Here is a 24,045-nt window from a genome sequence, read left to right as displayed (position 1 = left end):
TCTTTCTCTCTCTCTCTCTTTAATAAATAAATTTTTAAAGAAAAAAATTACTTTTATTGTCTTATGGTGTATTAATTTAGTGTGAAAACTAAATGGCTTCACTTTTTTTCCCTCCAAAAGTGGCTCCTTCTATCACAATACATAGATGCCTCATGAGAGCTTTTGTACTTACATATATCATATGTAACCCATATTCCTATGTATTTTATAGGTACCACTCAAGGAACTCTTGAACCAAACTGAAGAAGAAATTAATAAAGCTCTAAATAAAAAAATGGGGTTAGAGGATACTTTAGAACAGGTAAGTAACAAAATATAGTTTTTAAAAGCAAAAATAAGATTTTTAACTCTTAAAGATGGTTTGTAGTTTCTAAGGAATGAATTTGTAGTTTTTAAGTAATGAATTTTTAAGATATTATTTAAAAGGAGAATTGAGTATTCCCTTGACTTAGAAATATTTGAGGTAACTTTTTAAAATAACTTAAACAGGGACGCCTGGGTGGCTCAGTGGGTTAAAGCTTCTGCTTTCGGCTCGAGTCATGATCCCGGGGTCCTGGTCTCTGCTCAGCAGGGAAGCCTGTTTCCCTTCCTCTCTCTCTGCCTGCCTCTCTGCCTACTTGTGATCTCTGTCTGTCAAATAAAATCTTTAAAAAAAATAAAAATAAATAAACATCCTAGGCTACACATGTCATTGATGATGAAATAATAAAGTACTGAGTAAATTATCCTTGATTTTAAATGAAGAATTGCCCAGGCGCCTGGGTGGCTCAGTCATTAAGTGTCGGCCTTCAGGTCAGGTCATGATCCCGGTGTCCTGGGATGGAGCCCTGCATTGGGCTCCCTGCTCAGCAGGAAGCCTGCTTTTCCCTCTCCCACTCCCCCTGCTTATGTTCCCTCTCTTGCTGTGTATGCGTCTGCCAAATAAGTAAATACAATCTTTAATAAAAATAAAAATAAATGGAGAATTATCTCCTTCAACTTCAGATAATTTAATATACCTTTTTCTTTTTAAGTTTTATATATATTTAAGTAAATCTCTACACCCAACATGGGGCTCAAACTTACAACCCTGATATCAAGATTTGCATGCTCTTTGGACTGAGCTAGCCAGGTGCCCCTTAATATCTCTTTATACTATAAGGAATTTGAGATGGCTACCTTAAAAATAGATATGTATCACTTGGGGCTTGAGGCAAAGTAGCTATGATAAATTAAGAGATTTTTATTAACCACATTTTTCATTCTGCACTATGAAATTCAGGGGAACTCAAATGCCAATAGAAGTCTACTTCCAAAAAATGTTTCATAAAGTTCCTTCTTCTAAGATACTTGAAATATAATATAATATATAAATATAAATATAATATAAATATATATAAATATAAATATAATATAACCAAAATATAATATAACCAGTATAACCAAAAGATAACTCTACTATTGATTCAGTAACCTTTAAATATTGTTAAAGTTGATTAAGAAGCTATTTCTCAACTGCACATAAAAGGTATTGTTTATATGACACCAAACAACTGAAGGAAAACTAGTTAATTCAGCTCAACTCAACTAGTACTGTTAACTCAACTAGTACTGTGGCATCTCAAGGTACAAAATCCTGTCTTTACTAAGAATAGAAATTTGTTTTTCTCATCTGGAAATAAAACCTATGCATTTCACAAATTTTTTCAAGTTAACAAATTCTATCAAAACTTACTTTGTATTAGAAAGAATTCCCGCTCAAAAAAATATAGCAAACTTTTTAACATTAGATAAGTGGGCCTTTTCATGATACTATTGTTATTATAATTTGCGGTTTCTATAACATCACACAATGGAAAGAAGATAAGGAGCTAGGTCTACTTAAACAGGTACTCTGCAGGTGTGTGGGTTATTTAAGATGACATCTTCACTTAAGTTCCTTCGGTTTGATTTCTCTCTTTCGTTGGAATGGGCACTAAACCTGCAGACTTTCAAACTGACTTGAAACTTTTTAAAAGCCGTAGGCAGGAAAACCTGGAAGGGACGCCCCAGGGAGTTATAAAATGCCTACTATAGGTGGGGCACCTGGGTGGCTCTGTTGGTTAATCCTTGACTCTTGATTTCAGCTCAGGTCATGATCTCAGGGTCTTGGGATCAGGACTCCACCATGCCCAGTGGGGAGTCTGCTTGAGATTCTCTCTCTGCCCACTGCCCTCCATGCTCACTCTCTCTCTGTCTCTCTGAAATTAATAAAACTTTTTTTTTAATGCCTACTATATAGTATAGGCTATACTATAGTATAGGCTGTAGATAAATATAACAAGTTTGAATGAAGTATAAACTCCCATTTGGAGGAAAAGACTGACCTGTAGTTACACTAATCAGGTTCACATTTTTCAAAACCCTTTTGGTCATAGAAAAGTGACTTGTGGGGAAGCACTTGAAATTGTTAAGAAGTTAAACCAAAGTATTACAGTAGCAATAGAAGGAAGGGGACAGATTTAGGAAATGTTGAGGTAGACCTCAAGCAATTTTTGGCAGACTGTAAAAGCTGGGAGGGAAAGAAGTACCAACAGTAACTTCCATTTTTTCCAGTGTGGGCAACCTTGAGGAGGAAAAATGAGTGCAACTAATCAGCCCTGTACTGGTGATATTGAACTTGCCGTCTGCAGAACACAGACATCCAAAAGGAAGCCAAAGTAATAGATTCAGAACATGGGGAGAGATTAGGTCTGAAAATACAGATTTCAGAGTCTTCACCATATAGATGGCTCTTAAACCCAAATGTGGATGATATTTCTGAGACTATGTAGAGGAAAGTGGCAGAGGATCAAATCTTGAGAAACAACACTACTTAAGAGATAGACGAAGGAGATTCTGGGAAAAACTCTTAGAAGAGGACAAGGGACACCTTGATAGCTCAGTTAATTAAGTGACTGCCTTCAGCTCAGGTCATGATCCTGGACTCCCAGGATCAGATCTCCCATCAGACTCACTGCTCAGCAGGGTGTCTGCTTCCCCTCTGACCCTACCCCTTCTCATGCTCTCTCTCTCAAATAAATAAAAATCTAAAAAAAGAAAAAAAAGATGAAGAAGTGGATAAAATAGAGAACAGTCACAGGAAGAAAAATGCTATAAAAGCCAAAGTGGGGAAGACTTTCAGGAAAGCCCTGCCTCTAACTAAATTAACTGTGGTAATTATTTCATATTACATACATATATTAAATCGTTATTTTATACACCTTAAACCTATATAATGGTATATATTAGTTATATCTCAAAACTAGGGGAGAAAAAGGAAAGCTCAGTAATGTCATATACTTCAAAGACTAAAGACTAAAACAGTTTTTAAAATTTGACAGTTTAAAAATATGCAGGGAATGATCCCAATCTTTTGATACCGGTTGAGACCTGATTTAGGACCGAGGATGTGATCTATTCTGGAGAATGTTCCATGTGCACTAGAGAAGAATGTGTATTCTGTTGCTTTGGGATGGAATGTTCTGAATATATCTGTGATGTCCATCTGGTCCAGTGTGTCATTAAAGGCCTTTATTTCCTTGTTGATCTTTTGCTTGGATGATCTGTCCATTTCAGTGAGGGGAGTGTTAAAGTGCCCTACTATTATTGTATTATGGTTGATGTGTTTCTTTGATTTTGTTATTAATTGGTTTATATAGTTAGCTGCTCCCACGTTAGGGGCATAGATATTTAAAATTGTTAGATCTTCTTGTTGGACAGATCCTTTGAGTATGATATAGTGTCCTTCCTCATCTCTTGTTATAGTCTTTGGCTTAAAATCTAATTGATCTAATATAAGGATTGCCACTGCTGCTTTCTTCTGATGTCCATTAGCATGGTAAATTGTTTTCCACCCCCTCACTTTAAATCTGGAGGTGTCTTCGGGTCTAAAATGAGTTTCTTGTAGGCAACATATAGATGGGTTTTGTTTTTTTATCCATTCTGATACCCTGTGTCTTTTCATTGGGGCATTAGCCCATTAACATTCAGGGTAACCATTGAGAGATATGAATTTAGTGCCATTGTATTGCCTGTAAGGTGACTGTTACTGTATATTGTCTCTGTTCCTTTCTGATCGACTACTTTTAGGCTCTCTCTTTCCTTAGAGGACCCCTTTCAGTAATTCCTGTAGAGCTGGTTTAGTGTGCAAATTCTTTCAGTTTTTGTTTGTCCTGGAAGCTTTTTATCCGGATGGAACTAGAGGGTATCATGCTTAGCAAAATAAGTCAATCGGAGAAAGACAACTATCATATGATCTCCCTGATATGAGGAACTGGAGATGCAACATGGAGGGTTAAGGGGGTAGGAGAAGAATAAATGAAACAAGATGGGAGTGGGAGGGAGACAAACCATAAGTGACTCTTAATTTCACAAAACAAACAGGGTTGCTGGGGGAAGGGGGTTGGAAGAGGGGGGTGGGGTTATGGACACTGGGGAGGGTATGTGCTATGGTGAGTGCTGTGAAGTGTGTAAACCTGGCGATTCACAGACCTGTACCCCTGGTGATAAAAATATATGTTTATAAAAAATTTTAAAAAAACTTAATAAAAATAAAAAATTTGACAGTTTAACCGTATTAAGATAGCATAAGGTAACTATCTAATCAAATAAGATAGCATTTGAAATAGTAATGGCTAGGGGCGCCTGGCTGGCTAAAGCCTCTGCCTTCTGCTCAGGTCATGATCCCTGGGTCCTAAGATCGAGCCCTGCATCAGGCTCTCTTCTCAGCGGGGAGCCTGCTTCCCCTTATCTCTTTGCCTGCCTCTCTGCCTGCTTGTGATCTCTGTCAAATAAATAAATAAAATCTTTCTTTAAAAAATGAAATAGTAATGGTTAATCATAAATTAATGAATTAAAATAACTAAAACAAAAACAAAATTCCAGCTGAGTAAATTTGAAGATCTAATTGGCTTTATTCAGCAAGTCAGAAATTGGGCAGCATCCCGTTTAACAAGTAGACAAGAACTCTAAAGGACTACAGAAAGGAAAACAATTTTTAAGGCAGGACAAGGAAGTCATAAACTAAAAAAAAAAAAATTATTTGAGGCAAGATTTCACCTCCCTTTGAAAGATAAAGGGTCTTATTAGGTGGATTACCTCACTCATGTTAACCAGGAAACTCCAGACTGACCAGTCCTAGGGAGATCATTTGCTTGGTAGTTCAAGACTGCAAACATACATGTAAAGCTTTTGAGAGAATATAACACACTAGGAAATTTTTATGATTATAATAAATAAGGTAATTCCCAGTGTTTGGAGTGCCTTTACAACCATGATACCCAGGACCAACACCAAGTCATCTTTTTAAAAGTGGCTTCCTCAGTGATCTTACATAACTGATTTTCATCGTCCCCAGAATTGCTAGTCCAGGTGCAGCAGGTAATACTGACCTCAACACCAGTACCTCCCTGCTTGGCTAAAAGATAATCACGGGCTATCCTATTACCAAGAACAACTTTGGCCAGAGTCAAAGTAAGCTAATTTTGAGTCATGAATGCCTTTGAGTCATGTAAATCCCTTCTGCCTTGACAATTTAAATTTAGGGAGGTGACCAGTGAGGTATCTCGGTTTGTGGATAGTTAGAGGCACAATTAAATAGCCTAAGAAGCATTGCTCAATTATATATTAGCCATTCAGGCATTCATAAGCCCAGCCAGAATAATAACCACCACAGACAAAGAAAAACCCTGTTGGGGCCCAAATCATTCCTATAAGGCTGTCCCATTAATGGATTAAATCACAGGGATTGCTGCATTCACCCATACAAACCAGGGGTCAGTTAGGTTTTCTCCTAGCCTGAAATTAAAAGTTGTTCCAAATACCAGAGAAAAACCTCCCTTAGCAGTGGCCTAGGAAATACAGATGATGGCTTTATCTTTCCAGGCCAATGCCAAAGTAAAGAAAGAGAAGAATAGAGGGTGTCATGTTAAGATAAGGTATGAAGTCCTGATCCAGCATCTTGGGAGGAAACAGTCTATCTTACTGTCAGCTACTTCTCTTCTTAATTAATCTTAATTTGCTTTGGAGGTCTCCATCATTTGCACAGGACCAAATGTCAGGCAGAACCTTCTTCAGCTGTGAGACGCTAGGGTTCAAGTCCCTGAAGTTTTGCTGCCATCAGGGTGGTAAGGAGGTAGTAATGGTCTCTTTCAAGGAGATTCAAGGCAGTCTTTGTTCTTAGTAATTCCAAATCAGAAGTCAGAGGAGAAAATTGGAAACATTAATTTGGAAAGTCATAGTCAGATGTGTGAGGAAATTAGAATAATCCAAGACCTAGTCTGACTTATAGGTATATAACAAAACCTCAGAGATAACAGGATTATAATTTAATATCTACAAAGGTTCAAACCTAATTTTTCTCTCTGCAATTACACCCATATTTACTGAAGATAACCATGGTAAAAGTAATTTATTTACATTAAACTTGGTCTCGTTATTTACAGAAAAATAGCAAGAAAAGCAATTGACCATAAAATCTCTTTTTAAAATTGCTTTACTGGAGACTTGTAAGCATGGTGTACAAATCAAGCCTCATATGGGGCTGTCTGCTCAGCAGGGAGTCTTCTCCCTCTCCCTCTGCCCCTCCCCCCCCACACACGTGCACTTGTGTTCTCTCTCCTCTCTCAAATAAGTAAGTAAAATCTTTAAAAAAAAAAAAGACAAAAAAAACCTCTTTTTCTTAATTAAATTCATTCCAATCTTACAACCTTGACCACACATAGAATGCCCTTCCCTTATTATTTCTACCAGTTTTAATTATACATATTAAAATTTCTACCATTAGAAACTTTTAATTTCTAGTGAAATCTAAGAAGTAAGAAATTATAAACCATCTTTTACATTACCATTCTGTAGATTAGCAGACTAATAAATACTTCTTTATGATTTCTAGAAACGTGTTTTCTCACAGAAAATTTGTCAGGGTCATGACACGTGTTTATTAGTAAATCCACATATCTTTAGTTCCTGTGTAAAAGGAATTAAAAAGTAGATAAACCAATATTCAGTAACTAATGTGTTAGTATTTTATCTTATTTGGAAATGATCTGAATAGTGAATGAATTTAACTTAACTGATCATTTAACTTAATCTAGCAAAATTTTAAGTTTCCAGGTTACCAAAAAGACTTGGGGAAACTATTTAAAAGTTCACCTAAAAACTTTTTATCTTTTTATATCCCTTTAATTTACTTGTTCTTTACTGTGTTTAGATTACCAACCAAAATTTCATTAGACATTAGACAAAGTCAGTCATCATCCCAAGATAATTTTTCTTGCTGACAAATTTTGTAAAGAGATAACATAAACTGATTTGATCGATAAACCCAGGTGGATAAGACTTGTATGTATGCATTTTATGCAATGTTTATAACTTGAAAGAAAAGTTTATTTTAGTTAAATCAAACAAACTTAAGTTAACCTTAATAATGAATATTTTCTTAGGTGTTGTGAATTCAGAACACATTTGGGTTAGTTTCCATTGTTTTTTGTTTTTTTTGTTAGTTTTACTTTTTATGAATACTGAATTTATTTAAACACTTAGTTTAGGTCAATTAAATAGAGCTTTTTTACAAACTAATTTTAGAGGTAGAAAAATACCACACACCTTTAATGCACTTATAATAGACACACATAAACATATAGACAGATATAAACAGAGACCTTCTGGCCTCTGTTTTACTAGTTAAAAAGAATTTGTATCTAAGTTGGTTATCTGGTAGTTAGAGTAATTTAAGGCTACTTGAGTGGATGGCTTAAACTAAGTTTTAAATGATGTTTTCTTTTTTCATTTTTTTCCTGATAAGAATTATCTCTGAAGTTGTACTTTAACATTTACATTTCAAAGACACAGGAAAGAATACAAGTTACAAGACTTCTAAAATAAATAGGGAAGGTTTGGAGACTGGTAAAAGGAAACAGATGAACTTTGAAATGCTTCTAGAGTTGCATTTTCTAGTTTTGTAAAGAAGTAATAAATCTGAAGATCTAATTGACTTTGTTCAACAATTCATGAGTCAGGCAGCATCCCATTTAGCAAAGAGAAGAGAGCTCCAAATGACTGCAGAAGGGGAAAGAGACTAGAGGCACACAGTTAGGAAGCCTAATAGTATCCTGAATGATAAATGGTAAAAAACTTAAACCAAGGGGTGCCTGGGTGGCTCAGCGGGTTAAAGCCTCTGCCTTTGGCTCAGGTCATGATCCCAGGGTCCTGGGATCGAGCCCCACATCGGGCTCTGCTCAGCAGGGAGCCTGCTTCCCTTCCTCTCTCTGCCTGCCTCTCTGTCTGCCTGTGATCTCTGTCTGTCAAATAAATAAATATAATCTTTAAAAAAAAAAAAAAAAACTTAAACCAAGGCTATTGCAGTAAGGATGTAAAAGAGATATTTAAAGATTGAAACAATGTAATTTAGTGATCCATTTGGATGTGAGCCTCGCAGGGTTCGATGCCACAATCTGAGATCATGACCTGAGCCAAAATCGAAAGTCAGATGCTTAATTGACTGAGCCACCCAGGCACCCCCGAAGATTTTTAAGTCAGGGCATAACACCCTTGTATTACAGTAAGCCCCATAATGTATGAAGGCTAGTTTAGAAGTACATGAAACTAGAGGCATACATTTCAGAGACCTAACAGTATCCCAAGTGATAAATGGTAAAGACTCAATCCAAGGCTATTTCAGTGAGGGTGGAAAAAAGATGGGAACAATGTAATTTGGTCCAAATTTGGTCATTTGGATGTGAAGGTTACAGAAGAGAGGAATTAAGAATGTTCAGATGTCTAGCTTTGGTATATGATGTTAAAGAAAAAAAATTATTTATGACACTTGTTAAAGGAAGTAAGGGGGACCATTACAAAGAGGTTTTATAGTAGGTGAGAGAAATTGGGCTCAACTCCAAATACAACAACAAAAAGGGAATTGTAACCAAGGAGAGTAGAATGCAAAACAGTGGTTAAAGAATTACTGAGAAGAAACTCTAGGGGTAAGGGATGATACTGTCTAAACCAGCCTAATAGGGGTAAGGGATGATACTATCTAAACCAGCCTAATAGTGTTCTTGCTGAACGCAGGCCAAGGTGATCAGACACCAGCTGGAGGATGTTGAAGGAACTTGATTAGATATTGGGGTTAGGGATTCTAATTAAACTGTCTTAAGCATGATTCTTGCTAAAACTGGACAATCAAAGACAAACACAGAAGCCAAAGGGAAACTCCCTTTGAGAAAAGAGTTCAGAACTGCTGAGTAGTTTGGTCAAGGAGAGAATCTTTTGGTGGTGATATTCTAGACCCTTGATAAAGAATACAAGAGAAGGTTGTAGAAGAAAGAATTTCAGTCTGGGATATACTGAGTTTCAGATCTCTAGAACATCAGAGTGGAGACTGTCCTGTAGGCAGTTGGACTGTGTACATAGATATAAATATGTATTACTTAGCATGCATTTAATTAAAGCGAAGAAATTTCCCAGGTGTGAAAATGAAAGAGCAAGCTCTCCCAAATGAGCAGATGAGAATACAGTCAAGATCAGAATCCTGGGAGAACATTCATATCCAAAGTACAAACAGAGAAAGAGAAATCCATAAGGAAGAGTTAGAAGGACCTCCCAAGACTTAAAGAGAAAACCAGGAGCTTCCATGGTCATAGAAACCAAGAAAGGGGATTTCAGAAGGAAGTGATCAACTAAATATGTTACTCAGATATAAATCATGAAAGGTGTTCTTTGACTTTAGCAAACAATTTGTTAATGGTGATCTTTGCAAAGGCAACTTCATGAAGCAGAGGAGCCAGAAAGCTTATTGCTGTGCATTGAAATTTGAATGGTAGTAGCAGAAGATACTATAGTATTAATAGTCTACTTTCTATGGAATGCTACAATTAGATCATCACAAAATTTGAGTCTAAGGAGACAAGATGGAACAGTAGTTAGAAAGTGGTGTATGGGAAAGATTTTCATTTTGCAGGGGGTGAGGAGGGGGTTGTTTGAGTTTAAAGGTGAAAGAATGAGTTCAAGGAAAAGAGTTTAAAAAATTAGTTTAAAAAATAAAGTTTAAAAAATTAGGAGTGAAAGGTATTGATGGATTTGAACGTAGTTCATGAAGAAATACCAAGGCTTGGGATCTAGGGAAGAGGTAAAGGGGTTCTCTTCATGAGGAAAATGGGTATCATGCATCCTGAAACTGAAAGAAGGAAGAAGGGTCTTGTAAGAAATATTTTGGTTGTTGGGAGATAGGAAGTGATGGAAATCCAATCTAGTGGCTTCTGTCTTCTCAATGACGGAAGAAAAAAAAATTTCTAACTAAAGTAACTAATGATATCTTCTCTGCTTATAAACTGTTGGACAGTTGTTTACTGAATGAATGAACGAAATACTGAAGGAAGTATACCAAATATTAATAACAGTTCTTTGGGATTATAGAATTATTAGTAATTTTTATTTTCCTTAATTTTTCCCTTATTTATTACAGTGGAAATGTATATTTCTGTAATAGGGTTGGGGGAGGGGTGGTAGTGTATAATTGATGAATTTTTAGCAAAGCTCACATGAAAGTTAGAAGCTGCTCAGAGATTAAACATGATTTTGACAACCAAGACTTCCTAGTGGAAGTTCTGATTATTTGGCTATGCAGTGGTCTTACTGCAGATAAATTTAATGAAACAATTGGTTTAATTCAGCACCTTCTTCAGAAGTAACATATCTTTAAACGGGAAGTTTATAATGTAGGTGTCAAGGGCGAATCACCCCAAGATGTGCCACTTTGGCATGCCGCTTACTCAGAACTGAAAGTATTCAATACCCAAAAGACTCTAGAAGAAACTTTGATCTCCACCTACCCCCTGATTACCTAAAGGAATTAAAGGCCCTCCTCCCAGAAGGGAGCTATCACCATAGATAACTACAGTATAATATAAACTAGGGATGGTAGACAGGAACTTAGCAAAGTCTCTTTCTTAAAATTCCTCTCTATGTCCCATTTGTGTCTGTGTGGCCTAGAAAACATTTGTTTACCAAACATTAACTCTTCCATCTTCCTATGAATTGCTTTCCTTTTCTTGAAATCCCAGACCCCTACCCCCTTATCTTTAGCTCACGATGACAAATACACTTCCTTTTGCTTGTCTTTAGAATCTCATGTCTTTGTGCATTCCCCATACATACAAAATTAAATTTGGTTTTCTCCTGTTAATCATTCTTATGTCAGTTAAATTCTTAAACCAGACAAAAGAACCTTAAGGGTAGAGAAAATTTTTTCCTGCTTGAATAGCTTCAGTAACTTTAGTCTTGGGGGGGGCGGGGAGAAGGCAGAGGGAGAGGAGAGAAAGAATCTTAAGCAGGCTCCATGCCCAGCATAGAGCCCAACACAGGCTTGATCCCATGACCCTGAGATCATGACCTGAGCCAAGATCAAGAGTCAGACGCTTAATCAGCTGAGCTGATTAGAGTTAGAATGTCTAGGTTGGAGTTGTGGGCATATGCTCTCTGTATGATCCTACGTGAATAGCATTCATTCTAGCCAACTCTTCTCATTTGTAAAATAGAAAAGGAATATTCTTTATAAAGAGACATTTGATAATTGAATGAGAAGTACATGCAAGTTTCTCTAATAAATATATAGTCACTTTACCATCCTATCATACACCAAACAACAATTGCTTCACTAAATTTCTCCTCAAAATATGTATACATAATTTTTTTGTGACTTCATGTATGTGTTGAATCATCCTTTTAAAGAAAGATCCAGCTTATAGATACATTTTTCTATTTTTTATTTCCTACAGCAAATATTTTCTTAACCTAGCTGGAAAACATTCTATATTAATTTCTGGTAACTTTGGAAACACTTTTTTTCTTTAATTTTGGTTTCAACAGATCTTAAAGCTCAAACTTTAATAAGATTAAATGTGTTAAATTTATTACTGTTTGGGAGAATCCATTGATTAATAACCAGTTAGAAAACATCCAGTAAAATCAATATGAAAACTTCTCTTTAACATCCTAGAAAGTAAACACACAAATGGAAAGCTAGATAACTAATAAAAGAGATGAAATCTAAGTAAATCTAGACTTCAGAACTAGAAGGCAAAAACAACTTACATGTATTAACAAATTAATATAAAAATGTTCAGAGTGTATATAATACATGTAATATTTATAATACTATATAAGATTGCTTACAAACACTCCTACAGCAACTAGTAGAAAAGTACCTGGTATCCTTCTTTTACTGGGAATTAAGCCAGACTTTTTTTTCCCTAACTAACTCTGTATTTTAATATTGTACATTAAAAAAAATATATGCCTTTTTGTGTGTTTGTTTTTATTTAACTCCTCTTTGGGGAATAATAAATTCTGGGAACAAATGATAGGTGAGAATCCAAAAGGACTAGAAATAACATGGTTCAATCGGTAATATGAAAGTTTTATAACTTAGTAAAATGTTTTTGGTGTATGGTTATGATTTCTCAACCCAAGTTTTATTCTCCAAGTTAAATACAATGATAACAGAAAGCAGGAGAGGTGTAAGAACTCTGAAAGAAGAAGTTCAAAAGCTGGACGATCTTTACCAACAAAAGGTTAAGGTAAGAACTTTGCCACAGTTTGTATAGGTAAGCTTTGACCTATTCTTACATCTAAGTAAACATTTAAGCTATATCCTATAACTTGTGTTTCAGTTTAGTCTAATCTTCTAAAGTTTATTATAAAGAGTTATTTTGTCCTTTTAAAGGATTTTTTTCCTGGAATTGGGCTGTTTCACACGAGAACACATTTACTGTTTCATTAATATTTTAGACTTGAATATGAGATTCTGTATCCTTGTAAGACCAAAACATGTTTTAAATGCAATCTCTTCTACCTTTTTTAGAAATTTAGTGTTAAGTACTCCTAAAGCATAAACCTCCAATAAGGCTTTGTGTATGTGATTGCCTGTAAAGAGTTATAGCAAACTGACTAACTTGGCCAAATCACAAAGATATTTTATATGAAATTAGAATGTGGGTAAAATAATAGGATTCTTTTCCCACCACCTCTAATCCATCCACCTTCTCACCAGTGTTTTACTTAGGGAAGCACTCATGTGACTATTCATTACCATTTATAAAACTTACAAGAGAATTTTAGTCATACTAATATCTTTCACTTAGTTACAGCAACAAAGTATTAGGAATTGGAAATTTTCTCTTGGCCTTGTATTGCATTTAGGGCCTATACATTTTGTTAAGTAGTGAGAAATTTTTAGAAAATACACCACAGTAATATGATCTACACGTGAAATATGAGCCAGTTGGTAATCATTGTTGTTTTCATATGTTCTCCATGACAGTACTTGCATTTGTGCTCTTAAAGCACTTTAGTGAAAGGCTTTCATATTTCATCTTAACCTAAGAGTTGATGACTTTGGGCTCCTTTTCCTGTGCATATTTCACATATGTGAAATAAAGGTAGTGTGAAAGTTACCCACATTTTGCATGTATAAAAGACCTCTTGATGATCATAGGAAATATTTAAATCATTATCCTAAGGTTTCCTATAGTACCTACCTGAAAATACCGCTGAATGAATTCCATATAAGGCCTGTTGAGCAGGTCATATTTAGGTTTACAGTATAAAATTTCCAAAGAAGCTTTTTAAAGTCTCATACATGTAAAACAGTACACATTCTGAGAATATAAATGATGGTGCAACCTGATTTTTTTAATGTGTTACATATATATGGTATGTGGAGTATAGTATATGGAGTATATAGAACACAAACATTAAAAATGATAACCATACGCTTATATTGATAGGAAGCTGAAGAAGAGGACAAAAAATTTGCCAGTGAGCTGGAGTCCTTGGAGAAACACAAGCATCTGCTGGAGAGCGCTGTTAACGAGGGCCTCAGTGAAGCTATGAATGAATTAGATGCTATTCAGCGAGAGTAAGTTCATGTAACCAAGATTTATAATGTTTATTTCAGATTAATTATTTAACATTTCTGTAAAACCAGATCTATGTTTATTAGCTTTAATTTATATTTTAGAGCTACTTGGGAAAGAGGAAGTAGTGTACACAGAAAGAGCCTGTAACTTGAAATACTGTCCCTAAACGTATTCTGCTACTCTTATAGCTATTGCCTCCTAAGAAAGCATTTATTTTTACATATAATTAATAAATGGCTTTCAAACACTGAAAACAGCATAAAATTTTCAATCAGTTGAAATACTTTGGCTATTTGTTACTATTTTTAAGATATTTATACTTTCTAGAAATTATATATACAATAAACTGTATACTATAAATTATATGATCATTGTGCTGTAACACATTATGTGCCCTCATAATAATCACCACACTGCAAAATCATGCAGTAAAAAATCAGGACCTACAGTAAAATTGGGATTGGGCACAACACTCAAAATCAGCCAGTGACACACATAAACAAAAGATGGGAACCTAACTAAAATGTTAGCACAATTGTACATATGTTAAATGTTTAAGAAGTACATAAATGCTATGATAAATATGACACTTTATCTTAAAGAGTCCGGAAGTTTGCCTGGGAAAGGGGCATTCAAAGGGTTGCAGCTTTTAAATTATTGAAATGAGGTGGAAGGAGAATTATCCAAAATCAGATGGGAAGTTTTAACACCAGATGTGGATGCATGTGACTCATCACATAATGTAATGAATTGAGGGAGCTGGTACACATTTGAGGTGTGTGTGTATATGTTTTTATATTCCTTTGCATCTGGATTCAGCTGAGGGCAGTTTTCTGCATTCGCTTAGTGTTTCTCAAGAAGGAAATGGCATAGGGACAACTGTATGACTCAGCTGAAGAACATGCAACTTTTTTTTTTTTAAAGCATGCAACTCTTGATCACAGGATTGTGAGTTTGAGCCCCAAATTGAGTGTAGAGATACTAAAAATAAATAAATAGATAAACAAGCAAACAGACTTTAAAAAAGGAAAGAAATGTCATAAGCAAATACAAATTTTTGCATTATGGTCAAATTGCTACGTAATATTTCAATCCAAATGGAACAAATACGTGTTTCCAAACAAGTAGCAGAACTAACTCTATATGCTACATTTCTTAGTTCTTCATTATCAAATTACACATTGTCAAGTTTTCCCTCTTGATTTCCATATTATTTTAAAACTTACAAGAAAGAGTTTTAGCCACATTGTGTATTAACAGTAACTAAAATGGTGACATCCTTTTTTAAAGAGTATTCTGCCTTTGTGTATATAATTCTCTCATGCAACCCATAGAAAGTCAATATACTGAATCCATAGGCTCTTTTTTTTAAAGTCTTAATTAAGTGACCCTCAACTAAAAAATTCTGACTTTGAGATCAGAAGTACAACCTTTAAGAAAATCACACCTCTTCATTTGTTTATTTGTAGTTTAGGGATAAAAAACTCACCTGAAGCATTTTTTTGGCTTGCAGTCTTTGTTTTTAATTTGAATTTGCATATGTAAAAAAAAAAAAAAAACGAGACTCCCACTCCCCATTCAAATGTATTGAATGCCTTCTCCCTGAAAGCATTTAAGCTTACAACCCTTTTGGAGATTCAGTGAAGACCAATTGCTCCCAAGTTTTGTATGTTAAGGCACAAGGTTTTGGTGCTGTTTTGTTTTGTTCCTTGCAAAAGATCTTTGAAAATGTTTTTCCGTCTTAATGGCTGAGAAGCAAACAGCGCATATACCAAACACAGTCTGCGTTTATTGAATATGAAAAGGAGAAGTGAGCTAACTAGAACTGATGGATTAGGGTTTTTTCCCTAGACAACTCAAGCAAGAGTTTTTATTCTACAGATACCAACTAGTTGTGCAAACCACAACTGAAGAACGACGAAAAGTGGGAAATAACTTGCAGCGTCTTTTAGAGATGGTTGCTACACATGTAGGGTCTGTGGAGGTAAGTATATGAAGGTCTTTCCTACATTCTAATGAAGCTTTTTAAAACTGTATATCTATTTTGTTTCTATAGAAATTAAATGATAAATTTTATTTCTATGGAAAATATGTTCTGTTAAAAAGTTATCAGAAGAGTCCTGTTTAGTGGTGTGTAAGGAGCATCTGCATTTCATAAAACAATCTGTTTTGTTCACATAACAACAACATAAACATAACATATAATGTTATATATGTGAACATATACTGTTCATATAACAACATAAACAACATGTAATGGTATCTATTACATCAATAGTATATAATCATGCACCAGGCCACATTCTACATACTGAAAACATATCAACACGTTTAAGATTTCAGTAAGATTAAGATGAAAGAGCATGTGTTATGACAAATATTTTTCCTTTCCATTAATTTCATGTAAAGTACTTATAAAATATAGAATAAAGTACTTATGAAACGTGAAGCATGGCTTAAAAGTTCAATAGTAATACTATTCCTCCAACCTGCTGTACAGAGCCCAGAAGCCAAGCTAAACTGCTAACCTTTAAAATTCCTGGGTAGTCTATTTGGTGATAATATATTTCCAATCGTGAATAGTTTAAGAGAAAAAAAAACCTCATTATATCACATTGTTAGCCTTCCATTTATTGAAAATAGCATGTGATATGCTATTTCTCCTCCTTTCTCCTAAAAGACATTGAACTGCATTTTCTTGTTTGCTAGTGTTCTTCAGTGCTTGGTGAAAAGAACTAAGAAAAATGAGCTGGATCCTACATCAGAAAACCTGGCTTCTCCCCACTTAGTGGCTCTATAACCTTTCATAAGTTCTTTTTCAACAAGTATTGTTAATTTGAACCACAGACCAGATAATTATATGAGTAATTACTTTCTTGTTCTCTCAAGGGTGATGTATAATGAATGCATAAGAGGAAAATTCATTCACAACCTGTGATGATTGGCTCAGATTGAGAAAGTCTACTTATATATATCATTTTGCTTCTTTTGGTCTTCACTTTCTCCATCTGTGTAATGAGAGGGTTGTACTAAATTATTGCCAACATCTTCGCATCTCTATTATCTATAACAATTAGTTTGACCTCAGTGTTAATCCGATAGTGATTTATCACAAGGGATTTATGTGAAAGGAAACCACAACTGTTAAAAAGTTTTACTCAGTTAACATGAAGTTAGATTTGAAACCCTAATGATTATTACCTTTTAGTTTCTATTTAGTTCATTGTTGTTCAAGATCAGACGGCATTTTCAGAGCACTTACTTTGCACTATGTAAAAATTACAAATAGCCAGTAAACTATGGAAGGAGCCCCTAAAGGCAACCAGTCATCTTTAAAACCTAATGTGAGGAAATTTTACAAGTGATAAAATTAGACTGTAGAAAGCAGAGGACTGTGGATCTAATGGTATCTTTAAATGGGATATTTTTCTTCTGAGGTAAAACGTTTCCTTGAGCAGTTCCTGGTTGTAGCCCCATGCAGGTCCTGTATGTGTCTTGATATTTTAGACTAGGAGAGAGCAAACTGCAGCTCACAGGCCAAATTGTGCCCACAGACTGCTTTTGTAAATAAGTTTTATTGGAACACAGACACTTCATTCACTTCCATACTCTTTATGGCTGCATTCCCACTACAGTGGCGGGGTTGAGCAGTTGCAACAAAGGCCATTTGGTTCACAAAGCCTGAAGTATTTGTTATTTGGACCTTTACAGGAAAAAGTTGCTGACTCCTGTTCCAGACTTCTACCTTCTTGAAGGGCACAAAATCTTTTTTGTCTGTTAAGATGTTCAGAAATTATTATAAAGCCGTAATAACAAACCCATTGTAGTACTGATGCATATAAACCAAGCTCTGACAGAGTCCGGAAAAAGATGGATGAGCATAGACAGAAGTTATATTTTTAAGAGAGGTTGTATTGCAGACTAGTGGGGTAAAATGAATTGTTCAATTAATGGATTTGGGATTCCTACCTTAAACCGTAAACAAAAATCACTTCAAGATGGATTAAGAAATTAATGTGAGGCTAAATTTATTTTTTTTTTGTAGAGAGAAGGAGGGCTGGGGAGAGGGGCAGGGGAACAGGGAGAGAGAACCTTAAGCAGGCTCCGCTCCCAGTACAGAGTCCAACATGGGGTTCAGTCCCACAACCCTGAGGTCATGACCTGAGCTGAAATCAAGAGTCAGACACTTAACCTACTGAGCCACCCAGGCAGCCCAAAGTGAGGCTAAATTTTTAACGTTCAGAAAAATTATAGACACCATTTTTATACCTCAGGAGTTGTAAAGGAGTTCTTAAATTAGGCACAAAGAGTAAAAACCACAAAAGTAATTATTTATAAATTCACCTTTGTTAAAATTAAGATCTCTACATCAAAAGACAAAAACCTGGGTGGCTCAGTTGGTCAAGCTTCTGCCTTCAGCTCAGATTATGATCCCAGGGTCCTGGAATCAGCTCCGCATCCAGCTCCCTGTTCACTGGGTAGTCGCTTTTCCCTCGCCCTCTGCCCCTCCCCCCCAATTGTTTACTCTCTCTAAATAAATATGTATAGAATTTTTTTAAGTGGAAAGGCAAGCCACAAAAAAATAATTTTTTAAGACAACTAATAGTATCCAGATACATAATGACCTCTGAGAAATAAGTACAGAAGGTGGGCAAAAGACTTGAATGGGAATTTCACAGAAAGCTAAAGTGGCCAATAAACAGGAAAAGATCTACCACTTCCCACCCTCAAGAAATTGGCAAAAAAATTAAAGTTTGGGAATACTAAATGCCAGCAATAACATAGAGAAATGCAAGTTTTCATTTATACTACAGGGGTTGCAAACTGATGTTAACAGTTTTAGAAAACAAATTTGCAATCCCTGATAAAATGGTGCAGTTCCATTCTAGGTATTAAGTTAAATTTTTACACTGTGTGCTAGAGTACTAGCACTATTAGTACTAGTACTATACTAGTTGAATAGTATCCTCTCAAAATTCATGTGTATCCAGCATCTCATCATGTGACCTTATTTGAAAATAAGGTCTTTGTGGATGTCATTAGCTAAGATGAGGTCATAATAGATTAGGGTAGGTCCTCAACCTAGGGACCAGTATCCTTATAAGAGTCCATGTGAAGATGGAGGCAGAAATTAGAGTGACACAGCTGTAAACTAGGGATTGCCCAGAACTGCTAGAAGCTGGTAAGAGGTGAGGAAGGATTCTTCCCTAGAGCCTTCAGAGAAAGTGGCCCTGTCAGTATCTTGATTTTGGACTTCAAGCCTCCAAAACTGTGAGAAAATAAATTTCTTAAGCCATATAGTATGTTGAGATTTGTTATAGTATAATTGAAATAGTAAAAAACATAACCCAGCATATTAATTTCCTGTTAGTGCTATAACAAATTACCACCAACTTAATGGCTTAAAGCAACACGGATTTATTTCCTTATATATCTGGAGATCGGGAGTGTAAAATGGGCCTTCCAGACTACAATCTTTCTAGAGACTCTAAGGTGGAATTTCTTTGCCTTTTCCCTTTTCTAGAGCCACCTACACCCCTTGGTTTGCAGCCTCTTCATCTTCAAAGCCAGCAGCACAACATCTTCTATCCCCTCTGACTGCTTTTCTGTCCTTACATTTTCTCTTTCTGACTCTCACATTGCTGATTCCCTCTTACCAAGACCCTCATGATTACATTGGGCCCACCAGGATAATGTAGAATGATCCCCTTTTCTCAAACTCCTTAACTTAATCACATCTGTAAAGTTCCTTTGCCCCTATAAGATAATGTGTTCATAGGTTCTGGGAATTAGGCCATGGACATCTTTGAGGAGGCTGCTATTCAGCCTACCATACCTGGAAATAAACTAAAATTCATTAATAGTAAAATGGATAATAAATATTGGTATGTTCATGCAATAGAAAACTATTTGTCAGTACATGAATAAACAAGCTATCTGTATTAACATCAATGAATCAAAATACTGGGTGGAAAAAAGTCATAGAATGTTGTATTTAATATCATTCAGTAAATATGAATGTTAAAACCAGGTACCACTAAACTAGCATATTGTTCAGAGATACATACATATCTGTGTGGGGCGGGGGATAAAAGTATAAAGAAAAACAAAACAATGTTGAGAGTGGTTGGCCCTGGGAAGAAAAATGGGGATATGACTAGGAAAGTACACAAAAGAGTATCCCTTATATTCCCTGTTCTTACAAATGTTACCACTTATTTATATATTTTACAATTAAACTCTTTAAAATAAATTAATGTTTCTTTGCTAATAATTGCTCATTGTTTTTACTAGAAACATCTTGAGGAGCAGATTGCTAAAGTTGAGAGAGAGTATGAAGAATACATGTCTGAAGATCTCTTGGAAAATGTTAGAGAGATTGGAGACAAGTATAAGAAGAAAGCTGCTCTAATTAAGCCTTCTGATGAATGAAGATAAAATACTGATTATCTAAACAAGAACTTTATTAACAGTGTAAATTTTTAAATGTCCTTTGTAGGTTCGAAAAATCTCTAACATATCTTATACCCCTCCTTACAATGAAGTCTTATGACCATATCTTCCCAAGCCTGTGAAATATTTTTATATTTTTTATAAACCTAGTTTGTTAATTTAAAGCATGTATAACCTGAAATTATGGTAACTTGTTAGATTGTTATCTTTAGACGTGAAAGACTAGTTATATTATGTATCCAGAGTTAATAAAATTATATCAACAAAGTGTGTTTTTCCCTTATTTCTCAATCTAACTTCAGATGGTTAGAAGACAGTTATTTTGATCTAAACCAGGAATCAGCAAACTGTGGGCCAAATGCAATCACATCCATTCATTGACACATCATCTATGACTTTCACGGTACAGTGGCAATGTTTATTACATTCGTTAGACTGCAGGCCCAAAAATTAATTATCTGGCCCTTTACATAAACTTCTCCAGTCCCTGGTATACACTCTACAAAGGCTGGGGCTCTTTAAAAATAACATAGTCCATGGGGCACCTGGGTGGCTCAGTGGGTTAAAGCCTCTGCCTTCGGCTCAGGTCATGATCCTGGGGTCCTAGGATCGAGCCCCGCATCGGGCTTTCTGCTCAGCGGAGACCCTGCTACTCCCCCTCTCTCTGCCTACTTGTGATTTCTGTCTGTCAAATGAATGAATCAAATCTTTAAAAAAAAAAAAAAATAGTCCAACTCATTCCTTATTCAGAGCCCGGAAGCTAAATTTCTTTCTGACTTTGTGCCACCATTACTCTGAAATGAGCAGAAGAATATGGAATGTGATAATCAGAAGAAATAAATAGTTCAATCCCCTCATATTAGAGATAATTCTTTTCTAGAAATGTTCTGATTTACTTCTGGTCACACCTCTTTGTAGGGATAGATGTCACAGAGGAACTTATTTGTAACGTACACAATTCTCACTCTGCACAACCAGCCACAGGAGCTATGAGATCAATGTTCTGGATGGTAAAGAAGTCATGTAGGAACATAATATTATTTACTTTAAATTGTTAGGAAGCTCTTCAACTGGTAACTGCCTCTAGTTGAACTTTTTAATCAAACTTTATTACAACTCATGCAAAATGAACATGATAAAATGAAATGTAAGCAATTTAAGAACTGAAAATGGAATTCCACCAAAGCTTTATGAAAGGATGGCATGCAGCCTGAGAGGGTGGGATGAACAAAAACAGGTTATAGTTAGGAGATAATAGGACAAGATTAATAGTTACCAATGTAGTCAAGAATCTTGGCCATTAACATCCAACAGAACTTTCTTCAATGATGGAAATATTTTATCTGCACTATTCAGTATTGCACCAGCCATATGTATCTCTTGTGCACCCAAATGACACATCTATTTATGACAAAAACAGCTGTGTCCCTCAAACTGTATGGAAACAGCAGCATTAGCATCACCTGGATATTCATGTTTTAGTTAAAAATACAGACTCTTGGCCCCACCCAAACCTACTGAATCAGAATCTGAACCTTTCATAGTGTATTGACATAAACTATACATATTTAAATTTTTTGTAAGTTTTGAATCCATATACACCTATAAAACCATCAAAACTAATGAATATATATCCATCACCACTAAAATTTCCTTGTGGCCCTTTGCAATCTTGTCTCCCCCGACACCTGCCCTCATCTATTTCCAGGCCTGTACTGATCATCTTTCGGTTATTATGGATTAATGGAATAGTATGTACCCTTGTATGGTTTCAGAATATTTTGAGATCTAAGATTATTTTGAGGTCCACATTGCACTGGATATCAGTTCATTCCTTTTTGCTGACTAGAGTTCATTATATGAATATACTGAGTTTGTTTATCCATTCACCCTATTGATGGACATTTAGATTCTTTAGTTTTTGCCTTACAAATAAAGTCATGAACGTTCAACTACAAGTGTTTGTATGGACATATGATTTCATTTCTCTTGGGTAAATACCTAGGATAGGACTGGCTAGTTCATACAGGGTAGGTGCATATTTGACTTTTATAAAATTTAGATGTTTTCTAAAGTAACGGTACCATATGTTCCTACTTGCAATGTATGAGACTTCCAGTTCCTCTACATCCTTACCCACATGTGGTATGGTCAGTCATTTTAATTTTAGCTATCATTAGGGTATGGTTCTATCTCATTGTGATGTTAATTTGCACTTCTCTAACTTTTTTTCATGTGCCTATTTTTCAGACATATATCTTCATTGTGAAGTGTCTTTTCAAATATTGGCCCATGTTTTTACTGGATTGTTTCCTATTACTGATTTGCAAGATTGTTTATATGTTCTGATACAAGTCCTTTAGTTTGGGAACATTTTCTCCCAGTCTATGGCTTGCCTTTTCACTTTGTTAATAGCATCTTTTGAAAAGGAAAAGGTTTTAATTTTTATGAAGCCCAACTTATTGCTTCTTTTATACTTTTCCGTACTTTGTGAAGTTTTCAAGGAATCTTTGCCAACATCACTGATTTTCATCTATATTTCATTCTAGATATTTAATGGGCTTGACTACTGAATCAAAATCAGAATCCAAACTTGAATCTTTAAAAGGTCCCCAAGTTGTTCGTATGTACGTTTAAAATTTGAGATGCACTACTTTAAAAATCACCACTAGTTAAGTATTATTCATAGTGTAATACAATTTAATAGTGACTTTATTTTTATTAAGATTTTATTTATGTATTTGCCAGAGAGAGAATGAGAGCGCAAGCAGAGGGAGCATCAGGCAGAGGAAGAAGCAGGCTCTCCGCTGAGCAAGGAGCCTGATGCAGGCCTCCATCCCAGGACCCTGGGATCATGACCTAAGCCAAAGGCAGATGCTTAACCAACCTAACCACCCAGGTATCCCTAATAGTGACTTTAGAAATGACAGAAAAGACATACTAAGTTCAAACAAAATGACTGTCTAACCACACAACCTAGAACATGTTCAAGTAATCAGTAAATTTGCCAGGGCACTTTTCACTCAACATTTTTTACCTCACTCAACAGTTTTTTTCTGAATTCCCAAGGACATGCTTATCTTCAGAACTAGCACCATTGAGTAAGATACTATTCCAGCTAAAAATCCCAAGAATCCTAGAGTCAGAAAAAGCTTCATATATCATACAGTTCAACCTCTCAATCATTAAGGAGTACCAACCTTGGCATTTTTTTTGTAGATGACACACCTAGTCCTGAATACTTTCAGGGATAGGTCTGCTTCCAAAATGCTAATTATTTCAAAGCATCTGATGGTTGAGCAATGCTACTTGCCAGAACGTTCTCTTATATTGGCCAAAACCTGCCTTCATGTAACTTCCTCTGGTTCTACCTTTTTGTCATAGATTGTTGAGTTATCACAGTTTCCAATCCCATTTAGGGATATCTTATGTTTGGCCCAGTGTTTGATTAGATCAATCTTTTCCCAATTATTTAATCTCTGTTATTCTACCTCACTTTCAATGTTACTAATACAAATAACCCCCTTCACACAAATTCCCTAGCTAATATTTTACTAGAGTTATTATCATTCTTTTCCCCTGCCTTTCCTAATAATCTTTTTTAAAGATCTATCTTAACTCACTTTTAAGTTGCAGATGTGATACCCCTTTACGTCTAAATATTTCAGTGTATATT

The 24,045-nt window shown here is 35.4% G+C and overlaps 1 protein-coding gene across 1 annotated transcript in view; it reads left to right on the top strand.

Annotated features, from left to right (window-relative positions):
* The window catches only part of LOC111142530 (NDC80, kinetochore complex component), a 51,239-nt gene extending 30,352 nt beyond the window's left edge, over nt 1-20,887 (top strand). Inside the window, exons 13-17 of the mRNA XM_022495778.1 lie at nt 212-301; nt 12,483-12,575; nt 13,785-13,915; nt 15,798-15,900; nt 20,211-20,887. Of these exons, the coding sequence (XP_022351486.1) occupies nt 212-301; nt 12,483-12,575; nt 13,785-13,915; nt 15,798-15,900; nt 20,211-20,348 (555 nt within the window). The 3' untranslated portion in view covers nt 20,349-20,887. The remainder of the gene's footprint in view (nt 1-211; nt 302-12,482; nt 12,576-13,784; nt 13,916-15,797; nt 15,901-20,210) is intronic.
* Nucleotides 20,888-24,045: the final 3,158 nt, after the last annotated feature.

This window comes from Enhydra lutris, unplaced genomic scaffold (assembly GCF_002288905.1).
Source record: "Enhydra lutris kenyoni isolate GAN:26980312 unplaced genomic scaffold, ASM228890v2 scaffoldscaffold8, whole genome shotgun sequence".
Lineage (NCBI taxonomy): Eukaryota > Metazoa > Chordata > Mammalia > Carnivora > Mustelidae > Enhydra > Enhydra lutris.
This window is presented reverse-complemented; position numbering and strand designations above follow the sequence as displayed.